The sequence below is a fragment of the Lepus europaeus genome, chromosome 20 (assembly GCF_033115175.1).
Source record: "Lepus europaeus isolate LE1 chromosome 20, mLepTim1.pri, whole genome shotgun sequence".
Lineage (NCBI taxonomy): Eukaryota > Metazoa > Chordata > Mammalia > Lagomorpha > Leporidae > Lepus > Lepus europaeus.
This window is the reverse complement of record NC_084846.1, coordinates 25982993-26009723: the sequence shown is the minus strand read 5'-3', so window position 1 is coordinate 26009723 and position 26731 is coordinate 25982993. Positions and strand designations below refer to the sequence as shown.

The 26731-nt window shown below is 45.7% G+C and overlaps 1 protein-coding gene across 1 annotated transcript in view; it reads right to left on the bottom strand.

Moving 5' to 3' along the window:
* Positions 1–26731, bottom strand: part of DNAH11 (dynein axonemal heavy chain 11) — a 367765-nt gene that overhangs the window by 38337 nt on the left and 302697 nt on the right. The window contains 5 exon segments of the mRNA XM_062178539.1: positions 59–181; positions 3788–3958; positions 11082–11222; positions 13326–13490; positions 21057–21261. Coding sequence (XP_062034523.1) covers positions 59–181; positions 3788–3958; positions 11082–11222; positions 13326–13490; positions 21057–21261 — 805 coding nt within the window.

Genomic DNA, 26731 nt, shown 5'->3' with positions numbered 1-26731 from the left:
GAGAGGCCTAGTGTTTGAAATAAGATTGAGAAATCGAGCAGTCGTGTTTGTAACGCACCTTAATAGCACTCCAGGCCTGAGCGGTCAGGAAGTCGACGGGACTCGGGTACGTGTGCTCCACCGAGAATCCAAGCAGGACATCCAGCTCAGCGGGGTCTATCTCCTTCCTTCTCAACAGAATCTTGAGAGCACACAACATTGGAAGGGGTCATTTGGTTTACATGAAAATCACAACACAGGAGCAGTGGCCACTGAATAGGCACAGACAAGTTTGATGAGAATTGGAGCAGATATTTGAAACAGAGACTCTCCGTTCGTACATGGAAGGATCTCAAAACCAAGATCAGGAATTTAACAAAATCATAAAAAACCTGATTTTTTTTTTTTTGCAATACTAATCCCCATGACCATTAGCAACGAATCTGAAATAAGCATTCACATTTACATTCCATTATAGCATACTCAAAACTTAGACAAAATGCAAAAGCCTCAGGTGACAATGGACTACATTACTAAATAGAAGGTGTAACTAGCATCAAAGGGAAGGCGGGATTAAAAAAATAGAGACAGAAAGAGAGAGAATCTTTCACCCACTGGTTCACTCTCCAAATTGCAAGCAACAGCTGGAACTGGACTGGGCCGAAGCTGGGAGCAGGAGCTTCTTTAGGGTCTCCCATGGGTGCAGGGGCCCAAGTACTTGAGCCATCCTCTGCTGCTTTCCCAGGCCATAGCAGAGAGCTGGATCAGAAGCGGAGCAGTCTGGGTGCTACCGGCTTCCATGTGGGATCCTGGTGTTGCAGGTGGCGGTTTTACCCACTATGCCACAACTCCGGCCCCAAAAGGAACAATTTTAAATTCTGTGAACTCACAAAATTAAGCAGATCAAAGTTTTTGTGTTTTATGCTATTCTAAAAATTCTAATTATTTTCAAACTGCATTGTGAGCGGCAACATACATTAAAATAAAAATTTACTGGAGAATTAATTATCCTTAATTCAGTTTAATTTATTCCAACAAAGAACTATCCACAGAGATTTGAGGCTTTAGTTTAGGATTTTAGATTATAAATATCTAAGGCTTCCAAGGAAAGTTTTCTTTTTTTTTTTTTTTTTTTTTGGACAGGCAGAGTGGACAGTGAGAGAGAGAGAGACAGAGAGAAAGGTCTTCCTTTTGCCGTTGGTTCACCCTCCAATGGCTGCCGCGGCTGGCGCGCTGCGGCCGGCGCACCACGCTGATCCAATGGCAGGAGCCAGGTGCTTCTCCTGGTCTCCCATGGGGTGCAGGGCCCAAGGAGTTTGGGCCATCCTCCACTGCCTTCCCGGGCCACAGCAGAGAGCTGGCCTGGAAGAGGGGCAACTGGGACAGGATCGGTGCCCCGACCGGGACTAGAACCCTGTGTGCTGGCGCCGCAAGGCGGAGGATTAGCCTAGTGAGCTGCGGCGCCGGCCAGGAAAGGTTTTCAATAGAGGTGCATGCCACGTATTATTGTCCCTGGCCCGTCTGTATAAGAACAAATAGAAGAGGGGGCCGGCGCTGTGGTACAGCAGGTTAATGCCCTGGCCTGAAGCACTGACATCCCATATGGGCGCCGGTTCTAGTCCCAGCTGCTCCTCTTCTGATCCAGCTCTCTGCTATAGCCTGGGAAAGCAGTGAAAGATGACCCAAGTCCTTAGGCTGCTGCACCCGCATGGGAGACCAGAAGAAGCTCCTGGCTTCGGATTGGCGAAGCTCCGGCCGTTGTGGTCATCTGGGGAGTGAACCAGCGCATGGAAGACCTCTCTCTCTGTCTCTACCTCTCTCTGTAACTCTTTCAAATAAATAAAATAAATCTAAAAAACAAAAAAAACCAAATAGAAGTAAGCCCTGACTTAAGACAGTTTGACTTAGAGCTTTTAGACGGGGTAAAAGTGATAGCATTTAGTAGGAGCTGAGCTCTGAATTTTGAGGTTTGCCCTTTTCCTGTGCTACAGTGTTCTCCCACGACAAGCTCCTGGTCAACCCCTGGTCACAGGGGAAGGGATCCATGTCCCACCGCATGCTGTGTTCTGCCAAGGCAGGGTCTCTGCCAGGTCAGCTGCACCCCATGCACTTTGGCTAAAGATATTTTCAACTGACAACGGGTTTACTGGGATATAACACCATCGTAAGTTGAGGGCTATCTGTATTTCCTTTTGCAATGTCTTACTTCCATATTATGGACTTACTAAACCACCCATACCCATCTATTCTTATGCAACCCAAAGGAATCTAGGAATCCCCAAATACTGGGAGTGAATGTGCAGTTTCTCACGCACTGCAGGGCAGGTGTTTCTAACGTGCCTTCTTTGGGCTAGGCACTTTGGAGGACATAAGACAGGTAAGGCACAGACCCTCCCTTGCGGTCTGGGTTGATGGAAAACGTCATTCTGCGAACGAGCTAATTAAAGGACGACACGCTGTCTTCATCTGGGACTGTTGTCCTCAGGGGTGGTGGCGGTGGTTGCTGTTACCGTGGACATCTTTGTTTAAACAAAATATTTTCTAGACGTCCATATGGAAGGGAGTCCAGGAGAAGCAGGTCCCACTGTAGTTTCTTTTTCAACTACTTTTTAAAAAAATTTTTTAACTGATACATACTAGGTTACTTCAAAAAGTCCACAGGAGACAAAAGTAAATTCATTCTGGAACAAAAATATTGTGAAATCTATGCATACCTGGGGGCTTCAAAAAGTTCACAAATATGCATATTATGAAAAACAAACTATGTATGGATTTGAAAATGCTTTTGCACCATAAAAACCCTATCTATTAGTTCTCTTTTGGGGATAGCACTGTGGTGCAGTGGGTTACAGTCCCAGCCTGCAATGCTGGCATCCCACATGGGTGCAGGTTCGAGTCCTGGATGCTCCTCTTCCAATCCAGCTCTTTGCTGTGGCCTGGGAAAGTAGTAGAAGATGGCCCAAGTCCTTGGGCCCCTGCACCTATGTGGGAGACCCAGAAGAAGCTTCTAGATCCTGGCTTCTGATTGGCTCAGCTCTGGCCATTGTGGTCATTTGGGGAGTGAATCAGCAGAATGGAAGACCTCTCTCTCTCCGGCTCTCTCTCTCTCTGTAACTCTTTCAAATACATAAAATAATTCTTAAAAAATAAATTCCCTTTTCCATGAACTTTGGAAATACTTAATTGTCTGTGTCTATGGGGCATAATGTGATGCCTGGATATGTTTACATGGTAGAATAGATAAACCAAGCTAACCAACAAATCCATCATCTCACATACTAATCATTAACATCTGATACCTATTTTGAAAGATATTAAATTGTGTATTTAATATGAAACCACTATTATTAACTACATATTATAACATATGCTAATATATAGAATAATATATTATTAGCTATACACAATGAACACTAGTCCAGACCTAACAAGGTACGAAATCCTGTCATTTGTAACAACAGGGATGACCTTTCGAAGGTCTCTGTTAAGAAACTTCTAGGACCACATGGATCTGGACCCATCACCCTGATCTCAAGGAAGTTTCTGGCAGCCCCTGGAAGGTTGCTTACAGGACCTGAGAAGGCAAGGAGGGGTGCTCACGGATGCGTTTCAGGGTGGCCACTGTGGTAGAAGCTTCTAGCCCCACATCCACCCTCACCAAAGCCCTGGGACCCAGGAGAAGGCTGTCAGTTGCCAAGATGATGCCTCTGGGAAACTCCCACTCTCCCTCCTGTCACCAAGTAGCCGCACCTGCCTGCAGCAGGCCTCGGCCCTGGGTTCCAGGCTGCTGGCTAGTTAGTGATCTCACCTGGAAAGCCACCTGGGCCTGGAAGGTGAGCTTGTCCTCCTCGAACAGCGCCTGGCTGGTGTAGACGAAGAGGGAGTGTGTGATGCTCTCCACAAGCGCGGAGATGCGGCCCTGCGAGTCCTCCACCTTGTCCGCCTGCTCCATGGCTCGGTGGAACAGCGCGCTGAAAGCCTGGGAGAGTTCATGCGGTCAGCAAAGGGTGACGGCTGGTGCCTGGAAGTCTAGCCAGCCCAGACACACAGAGGTACCATCTACAATTCATCTTTAGGGAGCAGACAGTAAAGCAGGACTTTTATGGGGGTTTAGCGGGCTCTTAAAACCCTTCCCGAGGCTGGCGCCGTGGCTTATCAGGCTAATCCTCCACCTTGTGGTGCCAGCACACCAGGTTCTAGTCCCAGCTGGGGCACCGGATTCTATCCCGGTTGCTCCTCTTCCAGGCCAGCTCTCTGCTATGGCCCGGGAAGGCAGTGGAGGATGGCCCAAGTGCTGGGCCCTGCACCCACGTGGGAGACCAGGAGAAGCACCTGGCTCCTGGCTTCGGATCAGCGAGATGCGCCGGCTGCAGTGGCCATTGGAGGGTGAACCAACGGCAAAAAGGAAGACCTTTCTCTCTGTCTCTCTGTCTCTCTCACTATCCACTCTGCCTGTCAAAAAAAACAAAACAAAACAAAACAAAACAAAAAAAACCCTTCCTGGCACATGGCAAGTGCTTCTGAAAAGCATGTCGCCATAAAACCTACCCGCATCTCCCTCCCACCCAACTGTACCACTCCATCCTCCCGGCTACCCAGCTACTTCTTTTAAAAAGATCTTTCTTCTAAATTGTTGGGAAATACAGGTAACACACAATTTGCTACCTCAGCAATTTTAACTATGTGGTTTGGCAGTATTAAGTGCATCCACATGGTTGTGTGGTTAAGCTCCAGAAATTTTCATCCTGTGAACCAGAGAGCTGTACCCAAGAAACAGCAACCAGCTATGTCCCCTCCTCCAGACCCGGGTGGCCACCATTCCTTTGAGCCTCACCACCCTCCGGATTTCACACTGAGTGGAGTCATCCTGTACTTGTCTTCTTGTGACATGCCTATTTCATTTCGGATAATATTCCCAAGGTTCAACTATGTTCTAGCAGGTGTCAGAATTTCCTTCCCTTTTCAAGGTTAAATAATATTCCATTACTGTGACTAGTGCTGCCATGAATAGGGAGTTCCTGCCATCTATTTGAGATTCTCTTGCAATTCTTTTGGGTATATATAGCCCCAAGTAGACTTGCTAGAGCTTATGGTAATTCCATTTTTAGTTTTTTGAGGAACTACCATACAGTTTTCTACCAGCAGTACATAGGAATCTAATTTTTCCATCTCCTCACCAACAATTATTTTCTGGTTGCTTTGGATAGTAGCTATCATAATGGATATAGAGTGAGATCTTATTAGAGAGATATCTCCAATGATTAATGGTGGTGAGCATTTTTTTTAAATGCATTTTGGCTATTTGGAGAAATGTCTATTCAAGTGCTTGGGCTGTTTTTCACCTGGGTTATTTGGTTTTTGTTGTTCTACCCATATACTTTGGGGGTGTCCTTTTATTCCCATTAAAATTACTCTCCATATCTGTTTACCACTCTATTTCATGTGTTGGTTACAATGGGGCTGTCTGGACTTCTATGGATCTGTCTCTCTCTGTAGATCTTTGTTTAAATATGTCTATATATTTATAAGTAGAAATATAATATTTATTTTTGGCTGGTGAACAGGAGCCAGGACACAGATTGCTTTATGTCTTGCAGTATAAAAATTTGGAAGAAAGTAAAACCCTACAATGACAGCTAGGTACTGTCAAGTACTGGTAAGAAGTCACAAAAATTAGTTACTAATCTGATATTTAGTTTTAAATTAGATTTTCTTTTTCTTTTTCTTTTTTTTAAATTTTTGACAGGCAGAGTGGACAGTGAGAGAGAGAGAGAAAGAGAGAAAGGTCTTCCTTTTGCTGTTGGTTCACCCTCCAATGGCCGCCGCGGTAGGCGCGCTGCGGCCGGCGCACCGCGCTGTTCCGATGGCAGGAGCCAGGTGCTTCTCCTGGTCTACCATGTGGGTGCAGGGCCCAAGCACTTGGGCCATCCTCCACTGCACTCCCTGGCCACAGCAGAGAGCTGGCCTGGAAGAGGGGCAACCGGGACAGGATCAGTGCCCCGACCGGGACTAGAACCCGGTGTGCCGGCGCCACAAGGCGGAGGATTAGCCCAGTGAGCCGCGGCGCCGGCCTTAAATTAGATTTTCAACATCTTTACAACAAAGTTCACCCAGAGACGTACAGCTTGAGTTTTGCTAAGCGGATACATTCCAGAAACAGTCACTGCGGGTAAGACACAGACCCTCTCTACTTACATCAGTGCAAAGAAGTCTCCACCGCCATCCCCAGCCCCAGTCAATCACTGCTCTGCCTCTTGGATGGACTTCAGTCTTTTCTATGATTTCACGTCAGTAGGATCACATATTGTAGTATGGTTCCCGCCCAGCTGCATTTTCTCAAGATAATGTTTCATGGCCTCTCCATATTGACCTATCAGTAGTTCATGGTTTTTTATTTTGAGTGAGATCTACCGCACAGAAATACCAAATGCTCACATCCGTTCACGGTCAGTCCTCTGAATTATTTCCAAAATTTGACGACTATGAATAGAGTGTCTATGAACATTTGTGAACCAGCTTCTGTGTGTATACATCTATACAGGCATGTGAGAGAGAGAGATTGAGAGAGAGAGAGAGAGAGAGAGAGATTGAGATTTCTCCCTAGGTAAACACTAGAGTTAAAATTCAAGACCATACTGGAACTATGTATTTACTTTTTTGTGAAATTGCCAAACTGTTTTTCCACATTGCATTTACTCCAATAGTTTGAGAGTTGCAGTATCTGTGCACACACTTAGAAGTAACAGTCCCCCCAAATTTTAATGATTCTACTGCTTATTTAGTAGGACCTAATTCTGCTTTAATATTCATTTTTCTTCATTTTTTAAGGAATTATTTTATTTGGAAGTCAGAGTTACAGAGATAGAGACAGAGGGAAAGGGGGGGGGGGAGGAAGAGAGAATATCTTCCATCCACTGGTTCACTCCCCAAATGGCCACGATGGCCAGAACTGGGACAGACTGAAGCCAGGAGCTTCTTCCAGGTGTCCCACATGGGTGCAGGGGCCCAAGCATTAGGACCATCATCTGCTGCTTTCCCAGGCCCATGAGCAAGGAGCTGGATTGTAAGTGGAGCAGCCAGCAATCAAACCAGTGCCGATGTGGGATGCTGGCAATGCAGGTGGCAGTTTAACATACGGTGCTGTGCCGGCCCCTGGTATTCATTCTTCTGATGGCTACTAGACTGCTGTTCAATTTTCTTAATTGGTTTTTGAAGATCAGAAACTTTTAAATTTGATCAGTTTCAACTGACCAGTTTTTTGGGCTTTATTATATCCAAAAAAATCTTTGCCTAACTCAAATCTCAAAATGTTTGTGGAATTTTCAAAGCTTAGACGATTCATTCTACATGAAGTTTGTGTCCAGTTTGATGGAATAGTTGGGGTTTATTTTGCTCCAGGTGAATACTGAGTTGTCATAGAACCATTTGTCATAAAAACGATTCTTTCCTCATGGAATTGTCCTGGCACTCTTGCTGAAAACCCACTTACCAAACAAGTGCACTTGGCTCCCTGGTCCGCTCCATTGATCTGTGAATTTTTTCCTCTAGGCCAGTGACACTGTCTTGATTAGTGTAGGTTTATAAAAAGTTCTTGGAATTACTATCTTCCAATTTCATTTTCCAAAATTGCTTGACTATTTTAAGTCTTTGGTATTTCCAAACAAATTTAGAGTCAGCTTACCAGTTTAAAAAAAAAAAAAAAACCTTTGGAATTTTCATCAAGATCGAATTAATCTATAGATCAACTTAGGACGAACAACAATATTGATTATTCCAATCCATAAACATGGCATTTTTATTTAGTTAGGCCTTCATTAGTTTTTTCTCAATATTTTATAGTTTTTAGTATACAAATCTTATACGTATTTTTAAACAAAAATCTCATGGCTATGGATTTTAACTATTTTAATATTTTAACCATGAGGGGACTTCAAAAGGTTCATGGAAAATTGAATTGAAAGCTTATTTTGGGGGCCAGCACTGTGGCATAATGGGTAGAGCCTCCGCCTGCAGTGCCAGCATTCCATATGGGTGCCAGTTCAAGTCCTGGCTGTTCCACTTCCAATCCAGCACTCTTCTATGGCTGGGAAAGCAGTAGAAGATGGCCCAAGTCCTTGGGGCTCCACACCCACATGGGAGACCTGAAAGAAGCTCCTGGCTTCGGATCAGTACAGCTCTGGCCATTGCAGCCATCTGGGGAGTAAACCAGCAGATGGAAGACCTCTCCGTTTCTCCTTCTGTCTGTAACTCTGCCTCTCAAACAAATAAATCTCTTTTTCTTTTAAAAGCTTATTTTGGGGTGGCCAATTGGGGAGTGAACCAGCAGATGAAAGACATCTCTCTCTGCCTCTGCCTCTCTGTAACTCTGCCTTTCAAATAAAATAAATAAATCTTTAAAAAAAAAAATAAAAGTTTATTTTGGGAAAGGGCGCTGTGGCATGTGGGTTAAGCCTCCACCTGTGGTGCTGGCATCCCATATGGGTACTGGTTCGAATCACTGCTGCTACAGTTCCGATCCAGCTCCCTGCTAATGCTCCTGGGAAAGCAATAGAGGATGATCCAAGTCCTTGGGCCCCTGCACCCTCATGGGAGACCCAGAGGAAGCTCCTGGCTTCAGATCAGCCCAGCTCCGGTCATTGCAGCCATCTGGGGAATGAACCAGCAGATGGAAGACCTCTGTGTTTCTCCTCCTGTCTGTAACTCTGCCTCTCAAATAAATAAATCGTTTTTTCTTTTAAAAGCTTATTTTGGTGCCAAAATTTATTGAAAGGTCTTCATAATTTATTCATAATATACAATTTCCATAAGCTTCTTGAAGATCCCATGTAGTAGAGCTATTAATTTTATTTTCCCATCATTCTTCACTTACATAAGTACTTTGTATATTGATTTTATTTCCTGAAACTTTGTCAAAAAGCTGACTTCCTAGTCCTAGTAACTGTTAACTCAGATTTCCTGGGATAGTCTACATTTCTGATAAAGTCATCTGTGAACAGAGTTTTTCTCCTCTTTTCTGAGTTTCTTGCTGTTTCTAATGTCCAGCGCAGTGGTGTTCACAAAGTGCCGAGAGAAGACACCTGCCCCGTTCTGAGCTTCGGGGAATTCATTCAATTTCTCAATAGTAAGTAGAAAGTTAGTTGTGATTTTTCAAAGATGAATTTTATGATGCTGAGAAGTTATCATTTGTCCCTAAAGTCTTTTCCTTTGTTTAACTGCGTGTTGAATTTTGTCAAGTTGTTTGCATCAGTTGAAATTGTTCAATGTTATTCTCTTTTGTTCTGTGACTGTGATGAATCACATTGTGTTTTTTTTTTTTTCATTCGTGGCATAAACTCTACTTGTACCTTTATATCTGGCTGGCTGGATGGCATTTGCCAGTCTTTTCTGGAGGAGTTTTGCAGCAATATTCCTGAGGGGTACTCTCTGGTAGTTTTTTTCTTTTCCTGGAATGCCCTAGTCTAGTTTTGTTATTTGAGTAATCCTGGCTTAACTCTACTGATTTAGTTCTATTTTTCATTCTCAAATACTGTTGCTGTTTAAACTCCAAAGGCTGGAGCCATGCTGTGGCATAGCAGGTAAAGCCGCAACCTGCAATGCTGGCATTTCACGTGGGTGCAGGTTCGAGTCCCGGCTGCTCCATTTCCAATCCAGCTCCCTGCTAATATGCCTGGGAAAGCAGCAGAACATGGCCCGAATGCTTGGGCCCCTGCACCCACGTGGGATCCAGATGAAGCTCCTGGCTCCGGCCTGGCCCGGCCTGGCCCGCCCTGGTTGTTGTGGGCATTTAAGGAGTGAACCAGCAGAGGGAAGACCTCTCTCTCTCTCTCTGCCCTGCCTCAGCCTCTCTGGAACTCTGACTTTCAAATAAATAAATAAATCTTTAAAAAAAGAATTCAAACACCATGCTTGTGAGGATGTTTGCCTGCTGGCCTCATCCTCTGCATCACCGCCCATACCCAGCACAGGTCCTCATGCTGAAGATCCCAGCATCCAATCTGTTCGCTTCTCTCTGAGCCTTTTGCCGCTACCTCTGCCACCTGCCTGAACCCTTCCACTGCTCCTTGCTGCACACAGAGGTCACCCACAGTCCCTAATGTGGCCTCCAAGCACGGCCAAGCCTTTCCTTTCCTCCGGATGTTTCCAGTCCCCTTTGCCCTCACTCATCTCCCTGCAATCGTGGTGACTCACTCACTCCCTGCAGCCTGGGGACTCACAGCCCGCACCTCCACCTTCCCTCCAAACACTCGTTCCCTGGCTACATCCTACTTGCCTTTGAACACTTGGCTGGTATGTTGCCTCCTCTGGGAGCCCTTCCTGAGGCCCCAATAAAACATCCACTCCATCCTCACTCTTCTCTTACCATGTCAACACACACACACACACACACACACTTGTGTGTGCATATATGTATAAATATGAACATATATTTTTATAAAAGTGGAGCTATCTGTATCTTCACCCCTATGTTTTTTTTTTTCCAAAACTGTACATTCATGACAAGCATCTGGTTGCATGATCGTCTTCAATAGATATTTGTCTGAAACTTGATGGACAGAATCAATGAATGAATGCTGTCCAGAGATGGAATGGTGTAAGGTGCAGAGAGCGTGGGTTTTGAAGACTAAACAGTCACAGGTTGAAATCTTAGCTCTTCATACTATACATAAGAATTCCTAATAAGAATTAAGATCCGAAAATGTTAGTTTTCTTTCTTTTCTTTTTAAAGATATCAAATGATAGGCTCACATGGAATGTGATAAAAAAATAAAATGCCCCCCCCCAAAGCAAATGCCTTGCCTAGATCATAAAGGTTTAACAGACGATTGTACTCATTCTTCCTCTCCCTTCACCAAAGAAGCGTGGGAGATCTCTTTCTAAGACACCCACATTTCTACAAGACAGAACAGGAGCAGGCTCTGGTAACAATACACAGATAGAGTGTAACTACCCTAAGTCTTTTGGAAGAGAGAATAGGATTTTATTTCCTGGTTTTTTCCAGCTAGTTATTTCTTAATGATTCCTTATACCAATTATTTAAAAACAAATCCCACATTTCCAGAAACAACTTGAACTTCGATTTCCCGTAGCCTCTTCACCAGTACCTTCAAAGAGAACTGATAGATGGGATTGATTTTTCTGAGGTCATTAATAACAAAGTAGAGAAGAGACGCTCTCGCAGCCACTGGTCTGTACCACTCCCGAGCCTCGTTGATTTTTCTCTCGTTCTCCTTGGCTTCAGTCACCTGCAGTGGGAGCAAGTGGGGAAAAAGGAACTTACTCCTCACATTCCCTATCCGTGTTCCTGCAGCGGCATCTGACGTAGAAACAATCAGGATTAAAACAGATGACATGCGAGACACCTGTGTGCTTGATCTTTTCGAACACTATGGAATCCATGTCTGAAAATGATGCTTTTGGCCAGCACCGTGGCTTAACAGGCTAATCCTCCACCTTGCGGCGCTGGCACACTGGGTTCTAGTCTCGGTTGGGGCGCCGGATTCTATCCCGGTTGCCCCTCTTCCAGGCCAGCTCTCTGCTATGGCCTGGGAAGGCAGTGGAGGATGGCCCAAGTGATTGGGCCCTGCACCCGCATGGGAGACCAGGAGAAACACCTGGCTCCTGGCTTCGGATCAGCGTGAATCGCCAGCCGCAGTGCACCGGCCGCAGCAGCCATTGGAGGGTGAACCAACGGCAAAAAGGAAGACCTTTCTCTCTGTCTCTCTCTCACTATCCACTCTGCCTGTCAAAAAAAAAAAAAAAAAAAAAAAGATGATGCTTTTATAAACTGAGTGACAGGGAAAACGGACCTCACTCCCGCGGCTCTGCAGGGTACAGATCAATCAAACCCAGCTGTTTTCGGTTCTACAGGATTTGTTTCTGAGGAATGTCACCTTCCTGCCCCTCCCCCCTTCCTTGCAGGCTTAATAACCCAGATATATCACCTCCGGGGGATGCCTCTGCAGTGTCTGCTGGGTCAACTCAATGCCAAGCACTTTATTGGGCAACAAGGTATACAGAAGCAGTCAAGGTCAACAACGCATCCAATAGCTACGCTTACTAGAGAGCCTTTGCAAAAATTCTGATGACGGTCTAATTCTAACTTTGCACCACATCGTCCAGATGCTCCGCCGTTTGCATTTAGTTTATTTGTTAGCCTCTGGGAACATTCAGAGCGATAATAAAAACACCGTCACCACCAGAACCATCGACCAACAGATTTAAAACTGTTATTCAAAGCCCACAGATGTCTGTCTCTTATCTAGGGCTTCTGCTAGTCCCCCAAACACAGTATTTTCCTCCAAAATGTCTAGAGACTTGACTCATAATATTTGCATACAGAAGGAAATTGAATGCAGAACCAAGTCAGCACATGGTATGACACGAAGAAGACAGGAGCAGACATTTTAAGACAACTAGAAGTTAGCTTCAAACTAGGACCTCACTTCCTTATTTACCCTAATCTCTGCCATTTGGGGAGTCACTTAGAATCCCTTTACTTGCAAGCAGACAGTAATCTGGGATTCCGATCCCTGCTTAATGTAAGACAGAGATATTCATGGGTGGTAGCAGCGCTTCTGCCAGGGGATTGATGGGTAAGGAGGACGTTCCAGAAAGCAAACGAGGCTCTAATTCTGACCCTGAAGCAATGGAATGCTAAGGGTTAACAGCCACCTGTGAAACAGCAAGAACCCCTGCACCCCCACCTGGTTCTGTCTCCCAACACTGAAGCCCTGAAAACCCAACTCTAACTCTGAGGATTTCTCCAACAAGCCCAGCAGACTGGGAAACCAGCGGTGGGTCTGGGCCGCCGGATCGCCTGAGCTAGATGTGAAGTTTTTCCAGGTTTTTTATTTGTCCAACCATAAAAGCCAGCAGGCCCCATTTTTCTCAAAATTTGTGCATTCAGGAAAAATAATCAAAAGGCAGAGTCCAGATTCAGAACCCCACGTGGCCCTGCTTATTAAGTGACTTGAAATCTGCAAGGCAGTCCTCCTGGAGGAAACAGCTCATTGCGATTGCATCGTCACCCCCGCATTCCATCCCAACAGCTGGGTTAAGACCTTACGGGAGCGTAAATGTTCAAGTTCAATTTCCTAGTGAGGCACACCCTGGGAGGAGCAGCAAGGACTCCAATAGTTGGGTTCCTGCCATCCATGTGGGATACTTTGATGAAAAAGTTCCCACCTCCCGGTTTTGGCCTGGCCCAGCCCCAGCCGCTGAGGGCATCTGGGGAGTGAACCAGCAGATGGGAGCTCTGTCTGTCTCTCTCTCCAATAAATAAGACATAAAGAAGTGCAATAGGAAAAGCACAGCCAAGCCCACCAGGTGCCCGTGGCGCGTCTGACCTTGAGCTCTATCTCGGCCGCGGTGGCCTTGGTCGCCTCGAGCCTCTCCACCAGCTGGCTGTCATCCAGGAAGCAGCCCTGTGCTGCGGACAGGCGCAGCAGGAGATCGTCCTCCAGGCGTTTTAGCTCGATCTTGAAGTCGTTCTGGTGCTTCGTCAAAGTCAGCTGGCAGGAACCGAGAAACACGGGAGACACGGTGCATAAAGCATGTTCCATCATCACAGGTGTCACAGGATCAGGAGATAACACACACACCTCCTGTTCGTGTCATATTGAGTGCAATGACAACATTCTTTTAAAGGGGCCGGCATTGGGATGCAGTGGGTTAAGCCACTACCTGTGACACTGGCTTCCCACATGAGTGCTGGTTTGAGTCCCAGTTGCTCCACTTCCAATCCAGCTTCCTGTTAATGCGCACGGGAAGGCAGGGGACGATGGCCTGAGTGCTTGGGCCCCTGCCACCCACATGGGAGACCTGGATGAAACTCCTGGCTCTTGTCTTTTGCCCAGCCCAGAGCTGGCTGTTGTAGCCATTTGGGGAGCAAGCCAGCAAATGGAAGATCTGTCTCTCCCTCTCTCTAACTTTGCCTTTCAAATAAATAAATATTTTTAAAAAATTAAAAATTCAGAAGTCATATTAGCATTTGAATGTACATCATGGTCCAAAGCATATCACGAACCTATAAGAAATTGTTTCACCCTATCAGATATAGGCACAGGCCAAGGCTTCTTGGAAAAGACCCCAGAGGCACAGACAGCCAAAGCCAAAATTAACAACTGGGATTCTATCAAACTGAGAAGTTTCTGTATTGCAAAAGAAACAGGAAAGTGAAGAGGCAACTGACAGAATGGGAAAAAATATTTGCAAATTATGTAACTGATCAAGTACTAATAACCAGAATCTACAAAGAGACCAAGAAACTCCACCACAACAAAACAAACAACCTACTTAAGAGACGGGCCAAGGACCTAAACAGACATATTTCAAAAGAGGAAATCCAAATGGCCAACAGACACATGAAAAAATGTTCAGGATCACTAGTCATCAGGGAAATGAAAATCAAAACCACAATGAGGTTTCACCTCACCCCAAATAGAATGGCTTACATATAGAAATCAATTAACAACAGATGCTGGCGAGCATGTGGGAACAAAGGCTCCCTAATCCACTGTTGGTGGAAATGCAAACTGGTAAAGCCACTATGGAAGACAGTTTGGAGATGCCTGAGAAACCTGAATTTAGCCCTACCACATGACCCAGCCATCCCACTCCTCCAAATTTACCCAAGGGAAATTAAATTGGCAAATAAAAGAGCTATCTGCATCTCCATGTTTATTGCAGCTCAATTCACAATAGCTAAGAAATGGAATCAACCTAAATGCCCATCAACAGAAGACTGGATAAAGAAACTATGGAATATATACTCTATGGAATACTACACAGCGGTAAAAAAAAAAAAAAAAAGAAATCAGGTCATTTGCAACAAAATGGAAGAACCTGGAAAATATCATGTTGAGTGAAATAAGCCAGTCCCAAAGGGACAAATATCATACTAACTGAGCACCTAAAAGGAAACCTGTAGAAGTGAAACGGACACTATGAGAAACAATGATTTGGCCAACCATTGTCCTGACTATCGAGGAACAGCTTACTATTTTATTCTTTTTAGTATTTTCTTTTTACATAATACCATTGGTTGAACTCTTTACTTAACACAGAATTATTTTCAGGTGTTTAAATCCAATTGAAAATTGATCCTTGTTAAAAATAAGAGTGGGAATAAGAGAGGGAGGGGATGTACAGTTTGGCACAAATTCCCTCTGACTTACCCCTAAGGGTAAAGCTAAAAACTTGCCATGGGACTCCAAATCCCATTTACTAGTTAAAGTGATTGGTTTAAGTTCATAATTGTTCATAAAGATAGGATTAAGTGTCAAAGGGATCACATAAATAAGACCAAGTGTCTGCTAACAATAATTGATAGAATTAAAAAGGAAAGAAGGATCCAACATGGGAAGTGGGATACACAGCAGACTCATAGAAGGGCAAATGCCCTAAACAGCACTCTGGCCTCAGACTCAGCCCTTAAGGCATTTGGGTCTGGCTAAAAAGCCCATGAGAGCATTTCAGGCATGGAAAGCCAAGACACTGTGAAAAGAAATGACCTACATGAAGGATCTCTGTGAGTGAGATCCCAGTGGAAAGAATGGGCCATCAAAGAAGGAGGTACCTTCCTCTGAAGGGAGGAGAGAACTTCCACTTTGACTATGGCCCTGTCTAAATACGGATGGAGTTTATGAACTCAAGAGGCTTCCATAGCCTTGGCAGCTCATGACAAGAGCCTTGGGTGATCACTAACATCACAAATAAGAGTGTCAATTGTTAAATCAACAGGAAGAGTCACTGTGCACTTGCTCCCCATGTAAGATCTGTCCTTAATGTGTTGTACTATGAGAATTAATGGTACAACTAGTCTTCAAACACTACTTTATACTTTGTGTGTGTGTGTAGGTACAAAATTGAAATCTTTACTTAGTATAGAGTTGATCTTCTGTACATAAAGATAATTAAAAATTAATCTTAATGAAAAATGGGATGGGAGAGGGAGTAGGAGGTGGAATCATTTAGGGGTAGAAGGTTGGTTATAGGGGGAAGAACCGCTATATTCCAAAAGTTGTACTTATGAAATTTATATTTATTAAATAAAAGTTTTCTATTAAAAAAAGAAATTCTGTGATCATTTTCCCCACTTATTCAATTAAATAAGTTTGAAAAAAAATAAAAAAAATTAAAAAAAATAAGTTTGGACTTAAATTGTGCAATCTGTAAAAGTCAATATTCTTTGTTTTTGCAAGAATGTTTTTCTGGATTTTGAGCCAGCGAATTACAATATTGCTCACAGGTAAAGAAATATTTATTTCAGAAAACATCAGAAACTTCTGTTTTCTGCTGACACAGAAAGAGGTTGGAAGCCTCATTTCTATCCTGATGTTAAGGAAAAGGCTACCTGACAATTCCTCCACCACCAGAGCAGTGAGGTGACAGGGCAGACTGCACCTGTGAGAGCTGGAGAGAGAGAGGCAGACACAGAGCTACGGCTGAGCAGGTCACTGAATCAGTCATTGCCCAGTGCCTGGGGCCCCATCTCAGGGCCCCCATGCCTGTTAGCCTTCCCTCCAGGAGCCCCCCAACTCCTGCATGGGGCACAGAGAGGGGAAAAGCCATCATTCTGAAATATTAGAGATCTTCAAAAACTTTGTGGAAAATCCAAAGATCAGTTTCTATGGGTACAAAATTGTTGAAATCCAGGTAAAGTTTATTTTTCACAGTACACATTTCCCACCAACTTTTTGAAGGCTCCTAAGTTCAGAAGAAAAGTAACCATTGCACACACCTCCAGAACTTTCCATTCTCCCTAACAAAGGCCTTCCTACAAGGGCAACTACTTCACCAAAGGCTACTCTGGGCTGGGGGAAAGGCAGTCAGCTAAGTGGAGCAACTGGGACACGAACCAGTGCCCATATGGGATGCCGGCACTGAAGGCGGTGGCTTTACCCGCTAAGCCACAGTGCCGGCCCCGATGCCTCACTCTAAAACTCTACCTATCTTCGTTCCAATCATCAACATACCATGTCTGAATTTCAGCAAGAAAGGACAAGGCGTGATAGCAGGCAAAAAAAAAAAAAAAAAAAAAAAAACACGGGCTGATGAGACAAAGCGAACCTCAGAACAAGTATGGCAATATTGGAGTTTGCAGACTGGGTACGAGAAATCACGATGCTCCACGTGCTAAGAGCTCTCCTGGAAAAAGTGGGGAGCATGCAAGGCTATGTGGGCAGTGGGAAGCAGAGGTAGAAACTAAGAAAGAACCCAAAGAAAGTGTTGGACATCAAGCACACTGTTGGAGAAAGGAAGAACGTTTTGATGGGCTGGAAACTGTCAGGGAAGAAGGATCAGTGAGCAGAAAGACAAGTAACAGGAATTTCTCAAACTTTTCACCAAAGAAAAATGGGAAAAGAGTGCCCAAGGACTACAGGACGTTTAAATAGTGTAACATATGATAATGTAATGGGAACACCAGAGGGAAGAAAGAGAAGAGCAAAGAGTGGAAGTAAAAATGGCTGAGAAATTTTCACAGTTAAAGATCGGATCAGGGTTGGGTGTTTGGTGCGATGGTGAAAGTCTCTGCTTCGGACACCTGCAACCCGTATCAGAGTGCCTGCTGTCAGGACAGGCTACTCTGCTTCTAACCCAGCGGCCTGCTACTGTGCACCCTGGGAGGCAGTGGTGCCGGCTCAACTGCTTGTGTCCCTGCTGCCCACGTGTAAGGCCTGGGTTCCTGCTTCAGCCTGACCTAGCCCTGACTGGTGTGGGCATCTGGGGTGTGAACCAGGGGAAAGATGCTCTGTCTCAGGGCTGGCGCTGTGGCATTGCAGGTAAAGCTGCTGCCTGCAGTGCTGGTAAACCATACGGGCACTGTTTCTAGTCCTGGCTGCTCCACTTTTTTTTTTATTTGACAGATAGACTTATACAGAGAGAAAGGTCTTCCCTCCATTGGTTCACCCCCCAAATGACCGCTATAGCTGGAGCTATGCTGATCCAAAGCCAGGAGCCAGGTGCTTCCTCCTGGTCTCCCGTGCGGGTGCAGGTGCCCAAGCACCTGGGCCATTCTCCACTGGCTTCCCCAGGCCACAGCAGAGAGCTGGACTGGAAGAGGAGCAGCCGGGACTAGAACCCAGTGCCCATATGGGATGCAAGCGCCGCAGGCAGAGGATTAGCCAAGTGAGCCGCGTGTGGGCCCCCTGCTCCACTTCTGATCCAGCTCTCTGCTATGGCCTGGAAAAGCAGTGCAAAATGGCCCAAGCCCCTGGGCCCCTGCACCCATGTAGGAAGACTCGGAAGAAGCTCCTGGCTCCTGGCTTCGGATCATTGCAGCTCCGGCAGTTGTGGCTGTCTGGGGAGTGAACCAGCGGATGGAAGCCCTCTCTCTCTCTCTCTACATCTGCCTCTCTGTAACTCTGCCTTTCAAATAAATAAATAAATCTTAAAAAAAAAAAAAAAAAGCTCTGTCTCTCTCTGCTCCACAAATAAAGAAATTGAAAAGACAACCCACAGAATGGGAGAGAGTTTTTGCCAATCATACATTCATGAAGAGTCTAACATCAGAATAAAGAACTCTCACAGCTCAACAACAAAAATAATCCAATTTTAAAAACAAGCAGAGGATTTGCATAGATGTCTCTCCAAAGAAGACACACAAAAGGCCAATGAACATTTGAAAAGATGCTCAGCACCATTAGCTATCAGGGAAATGAAAACCAAATCATAACAAAGTACAGCTTCACGCCCATTAAGAGGCTGCATAGCCGGTGGAAATGTAAACTGTTGAATTCACACTGAACACATTCTGGAAGGTCCTCACTGGATTACAAATCGAGTTAGCATAGGATGCAGCAATTTGTTCCTAGGTGCGACATCCAAGAGAACTGAAAAACGTATGTCCAGGCAAGAACTTGCACAATCGTTCATAGCATGAGAGTCCATCAGCTGATGTGAGGACAAATAAAATGTGCTACAGACCCACACAATGGGCTATTATTCAGTATAAAAATGGAGGAGGGACTGCTATAGGCAACAACGTGGCTAACACTAGTAAACATTACCCTACACAAAAGAAACCAGATGCAAAGACCACATATTCGAATCGCACTTATATGAAATGTACATAACAGGAAATCAATAAAGTAACAGGTGCAGGGGCTGAGGGGAGGGTGCATGGGGAATGCGAGAGAGCTGGTACGTACAGATTTTCTTTTTTAAGAAATAACATATTTTGAAATTGATACTCTGAATAACTGAAATATCACTGAATGATGTAATTAAAAACAGGAATTAGGTAACAACACTCATAGTGCAGAAAACCTATTTTAAAAAATAGGGAGAAACATTACAATTTCTTAATGAATAGCAGTGAGTGGCTACATTGGAGTGAAACAAAACAACATTTCAAATATCAAATATGTTTTCTGGGCAGGTGCTCTGCATTGTGGTTAAGACACTTCTTGGGGTGCCTGCACCCTGTTCCAGGGTACATGGGTTCAGTCACAGCTCCGCTCCTGACTCCAGCTCCCAGCGAAGGCAGGTCCTGGGAGGCAGCAGTAGCGGCTCAAGTACTTGGGTCCCTGCCACACACATCAGAGTCCTAGACTGGGCTACTTGCTCTCAAATTCAGCCAGGCTCAACCCTTGCCTTGCAGGCATTTGAGGAGTGAACCAGCAGATGGGAGGTCATGTTGTCTCTCAAATAAATACATGTCTTTTTAAAGAAAAAAATAAATTGCAAAGCATTGGGAAAAAAATGAGAGGGAAAGGGAGAGGGAAGGAGGGAGGGAGGGAGGGAGGGAGAGGGAGAGAGGGGAAGAGAGAGAGAGAGACAGACAGACAGAAAGACTGAGTTTTCTATTCTCTGATTCATTCCCCCAAACAACTATGACAGCCAACTCTGGATCATGTTGAAGCCAGGAGCCAGGAACTCCATCCTGGTATCCTATGCGAGTGGCAGGGGCCCAAGTACTTGGGCCATCTTCCACTGCCTTCCAAGGCACATTAGCAGGGAGCTGGATCAAAAGTGGAGCAGATGGGGCTCAAACGAGCACTCTCGTATGGGACGCCAGTGTTGCAAGTGGCGGCTTAACCCACTGCACCACAACACTTGGCCCCACCGCTTTGCTTCTGAATGCGGTTCATCTGTCTTTCAGCTTTCACGCCTCATGGGCCCTTATGGAGGGAAATGTACCGCACCAGCCCCTCCTCCAGAGAATAAGCATTTTATTTTGTTAATCTTCTCTCATTTCTCTGTTGTCTATGTCATTATTTTTTATTTTACCTTTATAATCATCTATACTTTTAGGCTACTGCATTGTTTCCTTGTTATCTGTATTCAACACTGTATTTTCAGTATTATGTTCTTAATCAATATACTTAGAACCATTAATTTCTTTTTTTAAAAAAAGATTTATTTGAAAGTTATTTTATTTGAAAGAGTTACAGAGTGGAGGGAAAGAAAAAGAGATAGACAGACAGACCTTCTATACTCTGGTTCATTCTCTAAGTGGCCATAATGGCCAGAGCTGGGCCAGACCAAAGCCAGGATTTTCTTCCAGGTCTCCCACATGGGTTCAGGGGTTGAAGCACTTGGGCCATTTTCTGGTGCTTTTCCAGGGCACTAGCAGGGAGCTGGACCAGAAGTAGAGCATCGGGGACTTGAACCAATGCCCATATGGGATTCTGGCAGATTAACCTGCTATGCCACAGTGCTGGCGCCATAACAACCTTTAAATACTAGTCATAACCAGCCACACGTCCCTTTAATTTTCTTCAACTTTATTACTCCTGTTTTTCTTTCTTTTGCTCTGGTTAAACTCGTCAATCTTTATCCAAATTATACGGGCACTACCTGCTTCCATAGCTCTATCTTCCAGGTCTGACACCTCCTTGTTTGTCTTGGACTTGTGTATGGAGCAAGATCCGGAGTCAGGCCATCTCCCACCTGGGGCATAACTGACCTTCCAGCCTTTATCAGGAGCGACCTTGAATTGTCTGTTCACTGTTTTCAGTGAGACTGCAAGACCCTGGAAGGCAGGATTCCTATCTGACACTCCTGGGTGTGCACAGTAACCTGTGCAAAAGAAGGGATGAGTGGGTGTTGGCAGGTGACTCAGCCATGTTTACCTTGAGCGTCTCCAGATCTGGCCTCTCCATACTGACCACCTCGGCCAGCAGCTGGGCCTCGAGGCCGTCCTCCGTGACCGTGAAGTTGAGGAGGGTTGTCTGAGCTTGCAGTTCTGGCTTGTAGTGAGGATTCGCCAGTTTTGTGTGAAGGATGAGGCGGAAGTGCTTGTTGAACTCACATTCTTTATCTCCAATCTTGATGCACCTGCAGCAGGTGTAACACAGACAGTCAGGTTAGCCCCAGGAGCCACAACCCACATTCTGACTCATTCATTCTTGCACTTATTTCACGGAGTATCTACAATGGGGTAGGCATATTACCACCAAACACCTGCTCCATTAAAAGCCAGGCAAAGGATACAAAGAGACATTTCTCCAGAGATGATACAGGAGCAGCCAGTGAGCACACAGAGAGGCTCAACATTAGTCATAGACGAATGCAAACCAAAGCCTCAGTGAGGCCGCACCCCACGCCCACTAGGATGGCTATGATGAAAAACACACAGGGTAACAAGTGTTGGGGAGGATGAGAAACTGGAACTGAATCCTCATCTCTAACTGGCGGGAATGTAAAATGGCATGCCCAGTTTGAGAAACAGTCCCCATGGTGGGCGGGGTGGAGGGGTTCCTTAAAACATCCCAGCAATTTTACTCTTGGGGCCCCTGCCCCAAATAATAGAAAACACAGGTGCATACAAAATTTGTGTGCAAATGTTCACAGTAGCATTATATATAACAGGTAAAAGGTAGAAAAACCCCAAATGTGTATCCACTCACGAATGGCTAAAGACAATATGTCTTATGCAAACAAGAGACTATTACGAGGCCACGTAAAGGCTGGCTAGACACGCTGCACAGATGGTGTGGTGTGGATGAACCTGGAAAACGTGATGGCTAGTGAAACAAGCCAGTCACAAAAGACCACGCAATGTACAATTTGATTTACAGGACTGTCCTGATCAGGCAAACCAAGAGACAGAGACAGACACACACAAAGAGAGAGAGAGAGAGAGGGAGGGAGGGAGAGAGAGAGAGAGAGAACGCACGCAAGAGAGCGCGAGCAGGTTAGTGGGTGCCCAGGAGATTAACCATGGTGATGTTTGCGGGATGCTGGGATGAATTGCAAGCCAATGAATTGTGTACTTTAAATGGGTGAACGGTATGGTGTATGACGATTTCAACACAGGTGTTGCAAAAAGTAGAATAATGAGGTCCCATCACCAACAGTAGGGTTTTCATCAACCTTTAAGGGAACTCACCATACTAAACTGTAGTTTTTTTCGAAGATCCATGCTTATCTTTTGAACCCAATGGGTGTGCCATAAGGATGATTTTATTTGAAAATGAAACCTTTTTGAGATAACATGTCTCTTTCTGACTGACACACACAATTCTATCTACAGTGGAGGGTACCACCAACCTTCTATTACTTGGGCTTTTCGCCCCAGAACTGACCTCACAAGGAGCTTCCAGAAAGTCTATGGTAGTGCTGTTCACTACATTATTCTTACCCAACTTCAAGATGTACATAACTGGTCTTTAAATGCAATTTCCAGAGTGACAGTTTTATCTAATCACTGCCTGGTGTTCTCACGTCTGAAATGCTAGCCCGGGTGCTCAATTTGCATTGTTACAACAACATTAAAATTTAAAATGATGTCTGTGTTCACCAGAGACTCTCCCACTGCTGCTCTGTCTTGGACGGCTTTGCTTCCTCCCCAGTGGAGAGTCTAAGAGAAAGGCCAAGGCCATTGCAACCTGCCAGGATTTCAGGGTACATGAATTTTCCCTCCATTGCTTACTAATTTTCAGAGTTTCAATTTGTCCTTCTTAACTTCCTGCTTACCCACTGAAAATATTCCCAAGTGAAAAGGGAATGTGCACATTTTTAAGCTGTAAAAGTTTAAATTGAAATGAAGCACACAGAATGAACCAAGCCTAGAATTTCGCAGATCATCGTCCTCTGGGGATAGATCACAGTGGCAGGAAGTACAGCAGGCAAATTATCCTTGGAATGTGTATGTTGTATGTGTTCTCACACATGCGTGAGCCCAAAACCAGCCACCAGTAGGATCACTAATATATTTGTGACAGCTGTAGGTTGAACAAAACCAACCCTCTACAGCCCACGTTGAAGCTAGGTTTTACAGAAGAGTCAGGAGAGGAAGCGATTCAGGCTTTGGGGCAATCATGTATCTCTTCACATACATGGTAGCTTGAACACCATTCTCGGGCTCACAGATGTACACAGTCAGGATGCTGTTTGCCTACCGCCACTCTAGAGCAGGGGTGGGAACATCTGGCCTGCAGGCCATAGAAAACCCATGAAATCGAGACCAGTGCCGGCATCCCATATGGGCGCCAGTTTGTATCCTGGCTGCTCCACTTCTGATCCAGCTCCCTGCTAATGCACTGGGGAAAGCAGCAGCAGATGGGCCCAAGTTCTTGGGCCCCTGAACCCACATGGGAGACCTGAAAGAACCTCTTGGCTTCAGCCTGGTGCAGCCCTGGCCATGGTGGCCATTTGGGGAGTAAACCAACAGATAGAAGATTGATCTTTCTCTCTTTCTTGCCTATCCTCTGCCTTTCAAATAAATAAGCAAATCTTAAAAAAAAAAAAAAATAAAGACTCATGAAATCACTTGGTGTGGCCCTGGCCAAGGCAACTGTGAGGCAGGACTGGAAATTCAATACATCTACAGTAGGCTCAGTTTCAAGCAGATAATTTTGGGTGGCCAGCAAATAATGTTAGAAATATCAGATGGTACTAGGGGGAACACAGCTTGCCCACCCCTGCTGGAACACCACAACCGTCTGGTGTCAGCGAAATCTCCTCTGAGGGGCCAGCGCTGTGGCGTAGCGGGTGAAGCCGCCACCTGCAGTGCTGGCATCCCATAATGGTTGCCGGTTCGACTTGGCTGCTCCACTTCCTGTCCAGCTCTCTGCTGTGGCCTGGGAAAGCAGTAGATGATGGCCCAAGTCCTTGGGCCCCTGCACCCATGTGGGAGATCCGGAAGAAGCTCCTGGCTCCTGGCTTTGGACTGGTGCAACTCCGGGCAGGGCATTGCGGCCACCTGGGGCGTGAACCAGCGGATGGAAGACCTCCCTCCCTCCCTCCCCTCTCTGCCTCTCCTTCTCTGTGTAACTCTGACTTTCAAATAAATAAATGAATCTTTAAAAAAAAAATAAAGAAATTTCTTCTGAAAGCATTCGCGGCAGCTGTTCCCAGGCAGCTCCAACACGACATCGTGCTCTGCTCCCCAAGCATTCCAGACCCTAAGTCTGAGCCTGGCCGACACGGGCAGGGGCTTCTGACGCTGCCACTGCGGGGTGCGGGTGCCAGAAGCTTTGACATTTTCACCAAACACCTGTGTGGAAGCAAAGCTTCGGAAGATGCCTCGTGGGCGCCCTGGCTGTGTGTTTGCTCTGAAGAAGCAGAAGGAATGGGGCTGGAACCCCGCTCTTCTCAGGGAGGGGAGGCGGTCTGTCTGTGAGACTGGGTTTTACCTCCTGCTCTGAACCATGATTTGATGGCTTTGGAATTCCTGGGGACAGTAAATTACCCTCAATTGGGGGCGTTTATGATCTATGAAAGGCAAAAACTGCATAATGACTCAGTGGCTTTTATCACTGCTGCTAGGTTAATTTTTGGTTAATCTCCTATCTGGGAAAATTAAACAGGCTGCTAATGCTCTCTCCGGATGTGAAGAATCCAAAAAACAAGGCGTTAGGCAGAGGGGTGGGGAAAGCAAACGGAATCACTTTGCTGTTTCGGTGAAAGACACAGAATCTGGCAGCCGTGACTTCTCCAACAGCGAAGGTAGCTGCGAACATTGCAGCTTACACACTAGCAAGAGCGACTGGGGGGGGGGTGGGGAGAATGGAGGGATGGGGGTGGGGGTTGGGGAGCAGCACGTGACTGAAGAATGCGGCTACTTTCCAAAAGCAGAGGCTCTTAGTCCCTTTTCCAGCCCTACTGCCCCCCAGGAACAGGCCACACTGGCCCCTGCCACAGCATCACTGAGCACCTTCCAATCTGGGGTGGAGACACTCCCAGTGGTTTCTCCTACAAAGGAAGGGAGAGAGGAGGGGGAGAGGAGGGAAGCGTTCCCCTCCCCTGTCTTCTCGCTGGTTGGGAGGCGGGAGATTGATCAATTATGCAATCAATGAAGAAAAATCAAATTATTTTTCCCAGTACAGACACCATGGCTTAACTAGCACACAGAGTGAGGGAAAGGATTCCTATTTTCCTGCCCCAGAGTCGTAATTTTACAGTGAGTCAGGCCCCTCGAGACCTTCCAGCGGATTTCCCTTTTGTGGACCCAGAGTTTATGACTTGTCCAAGGTCACGGCGCTGTATGGCAGAGCTGCGACTAGACCCTGGGTCTCAAAGCTCCCAGTATGAAGTTCATTGCCCTGTATCACAGCGCAGGTTAATGCGCTCTGACACTGACAGCTCGTAACGCCAGCTTCTGTCAACCTGTCTGGCCGGAGGCTATCCCTGCCTCAGTACCAGTTCGTGGGCACGAGAGAGAGAAGAGATGCGGCTCAGCACACGCACTCCACTGAGCTTCGCTGAGAAACTCTGCCCTTGTTTTTAAAGGAGAGGAGCATGGACTGTGGACGTGCCCAACCCCCACCTCCACTGTCTACAATTTCTGGTCAACAGATTCATAAAACACGTTCCTTCATTCACAAATTTTTACACCTAAATTCTCAATGTATGCAAAAGGTCCTATCTTCTGTCTTGGAGGAAAACATAGTATTCTAAGTGTGTCAAAGTGCTCACTAGTTAGGATGAACTATTTTGTCCTAACGACGACCAGCTGTGAGTATACACGAACTGTAACTTCAGCTTTCCTGGGTTAGGTTGGGATAGTGAACACTAGGCACACTGGGGATATTAAAATTCTTTGTTTTCTTCCAAACCTGGTCCTCTCAGTGTCCTGAGATTTAAAAAAAAAAAAAGATGTTCAATTTCTTCAAGTGAGTGAAGGTCAACGCTATAGTGGACAGATGTACAAATTACGTGAGAAATCCGTGGAAAGGATTCATTGGCCACAGCTCATCCGTGCCAGCCACATCCTCATGTTTGGTCCCCGTCATCTGAGTTCCCTGCAGACCTGAATGGCGGTGACTTGGGAGAGGCTGCCTAGTCTCAACAGAAGCTCATCGAGACTCTGAGGTTGGCGATCGTAATCTAGAATTCCCAGTTGGCAAACGTTTGGAAACTCACAACTCTCTTAGTTTCATTGGAATGGCTCTCTAACTGAAAACACTGCGAGTCTTAGAGAAACAGAAATGAACACCTCCAGTGACCAGATACGCTGGGTATGGGGACACACACGTGGTTTTACTGCCACATCAAACCCAACACAGCAAGCAACATACTCAACACAGAATCAAATTTGACCACTGCCTGACAACAGCGTCTTTGCTAGGAATGGCTACAGACAGCCCCTACTAAAAAGATTTGCAAATCCTGGGGTTTGGAGAGAAGTCTCGGCAGACACGGGACCATTACACGGAAGGATCTCAGTCTACAATGGATGGTTCAGAGAAACTGGAGGAATTCCACGCTAGTGGCCTCATCAGAGCCATTGTGTTGAGGTAAAGAGACTGCAGGTGAATTTTAAGGTAAGTCCGTAATACGGATCCTCGAGCTGGGTAGGGGG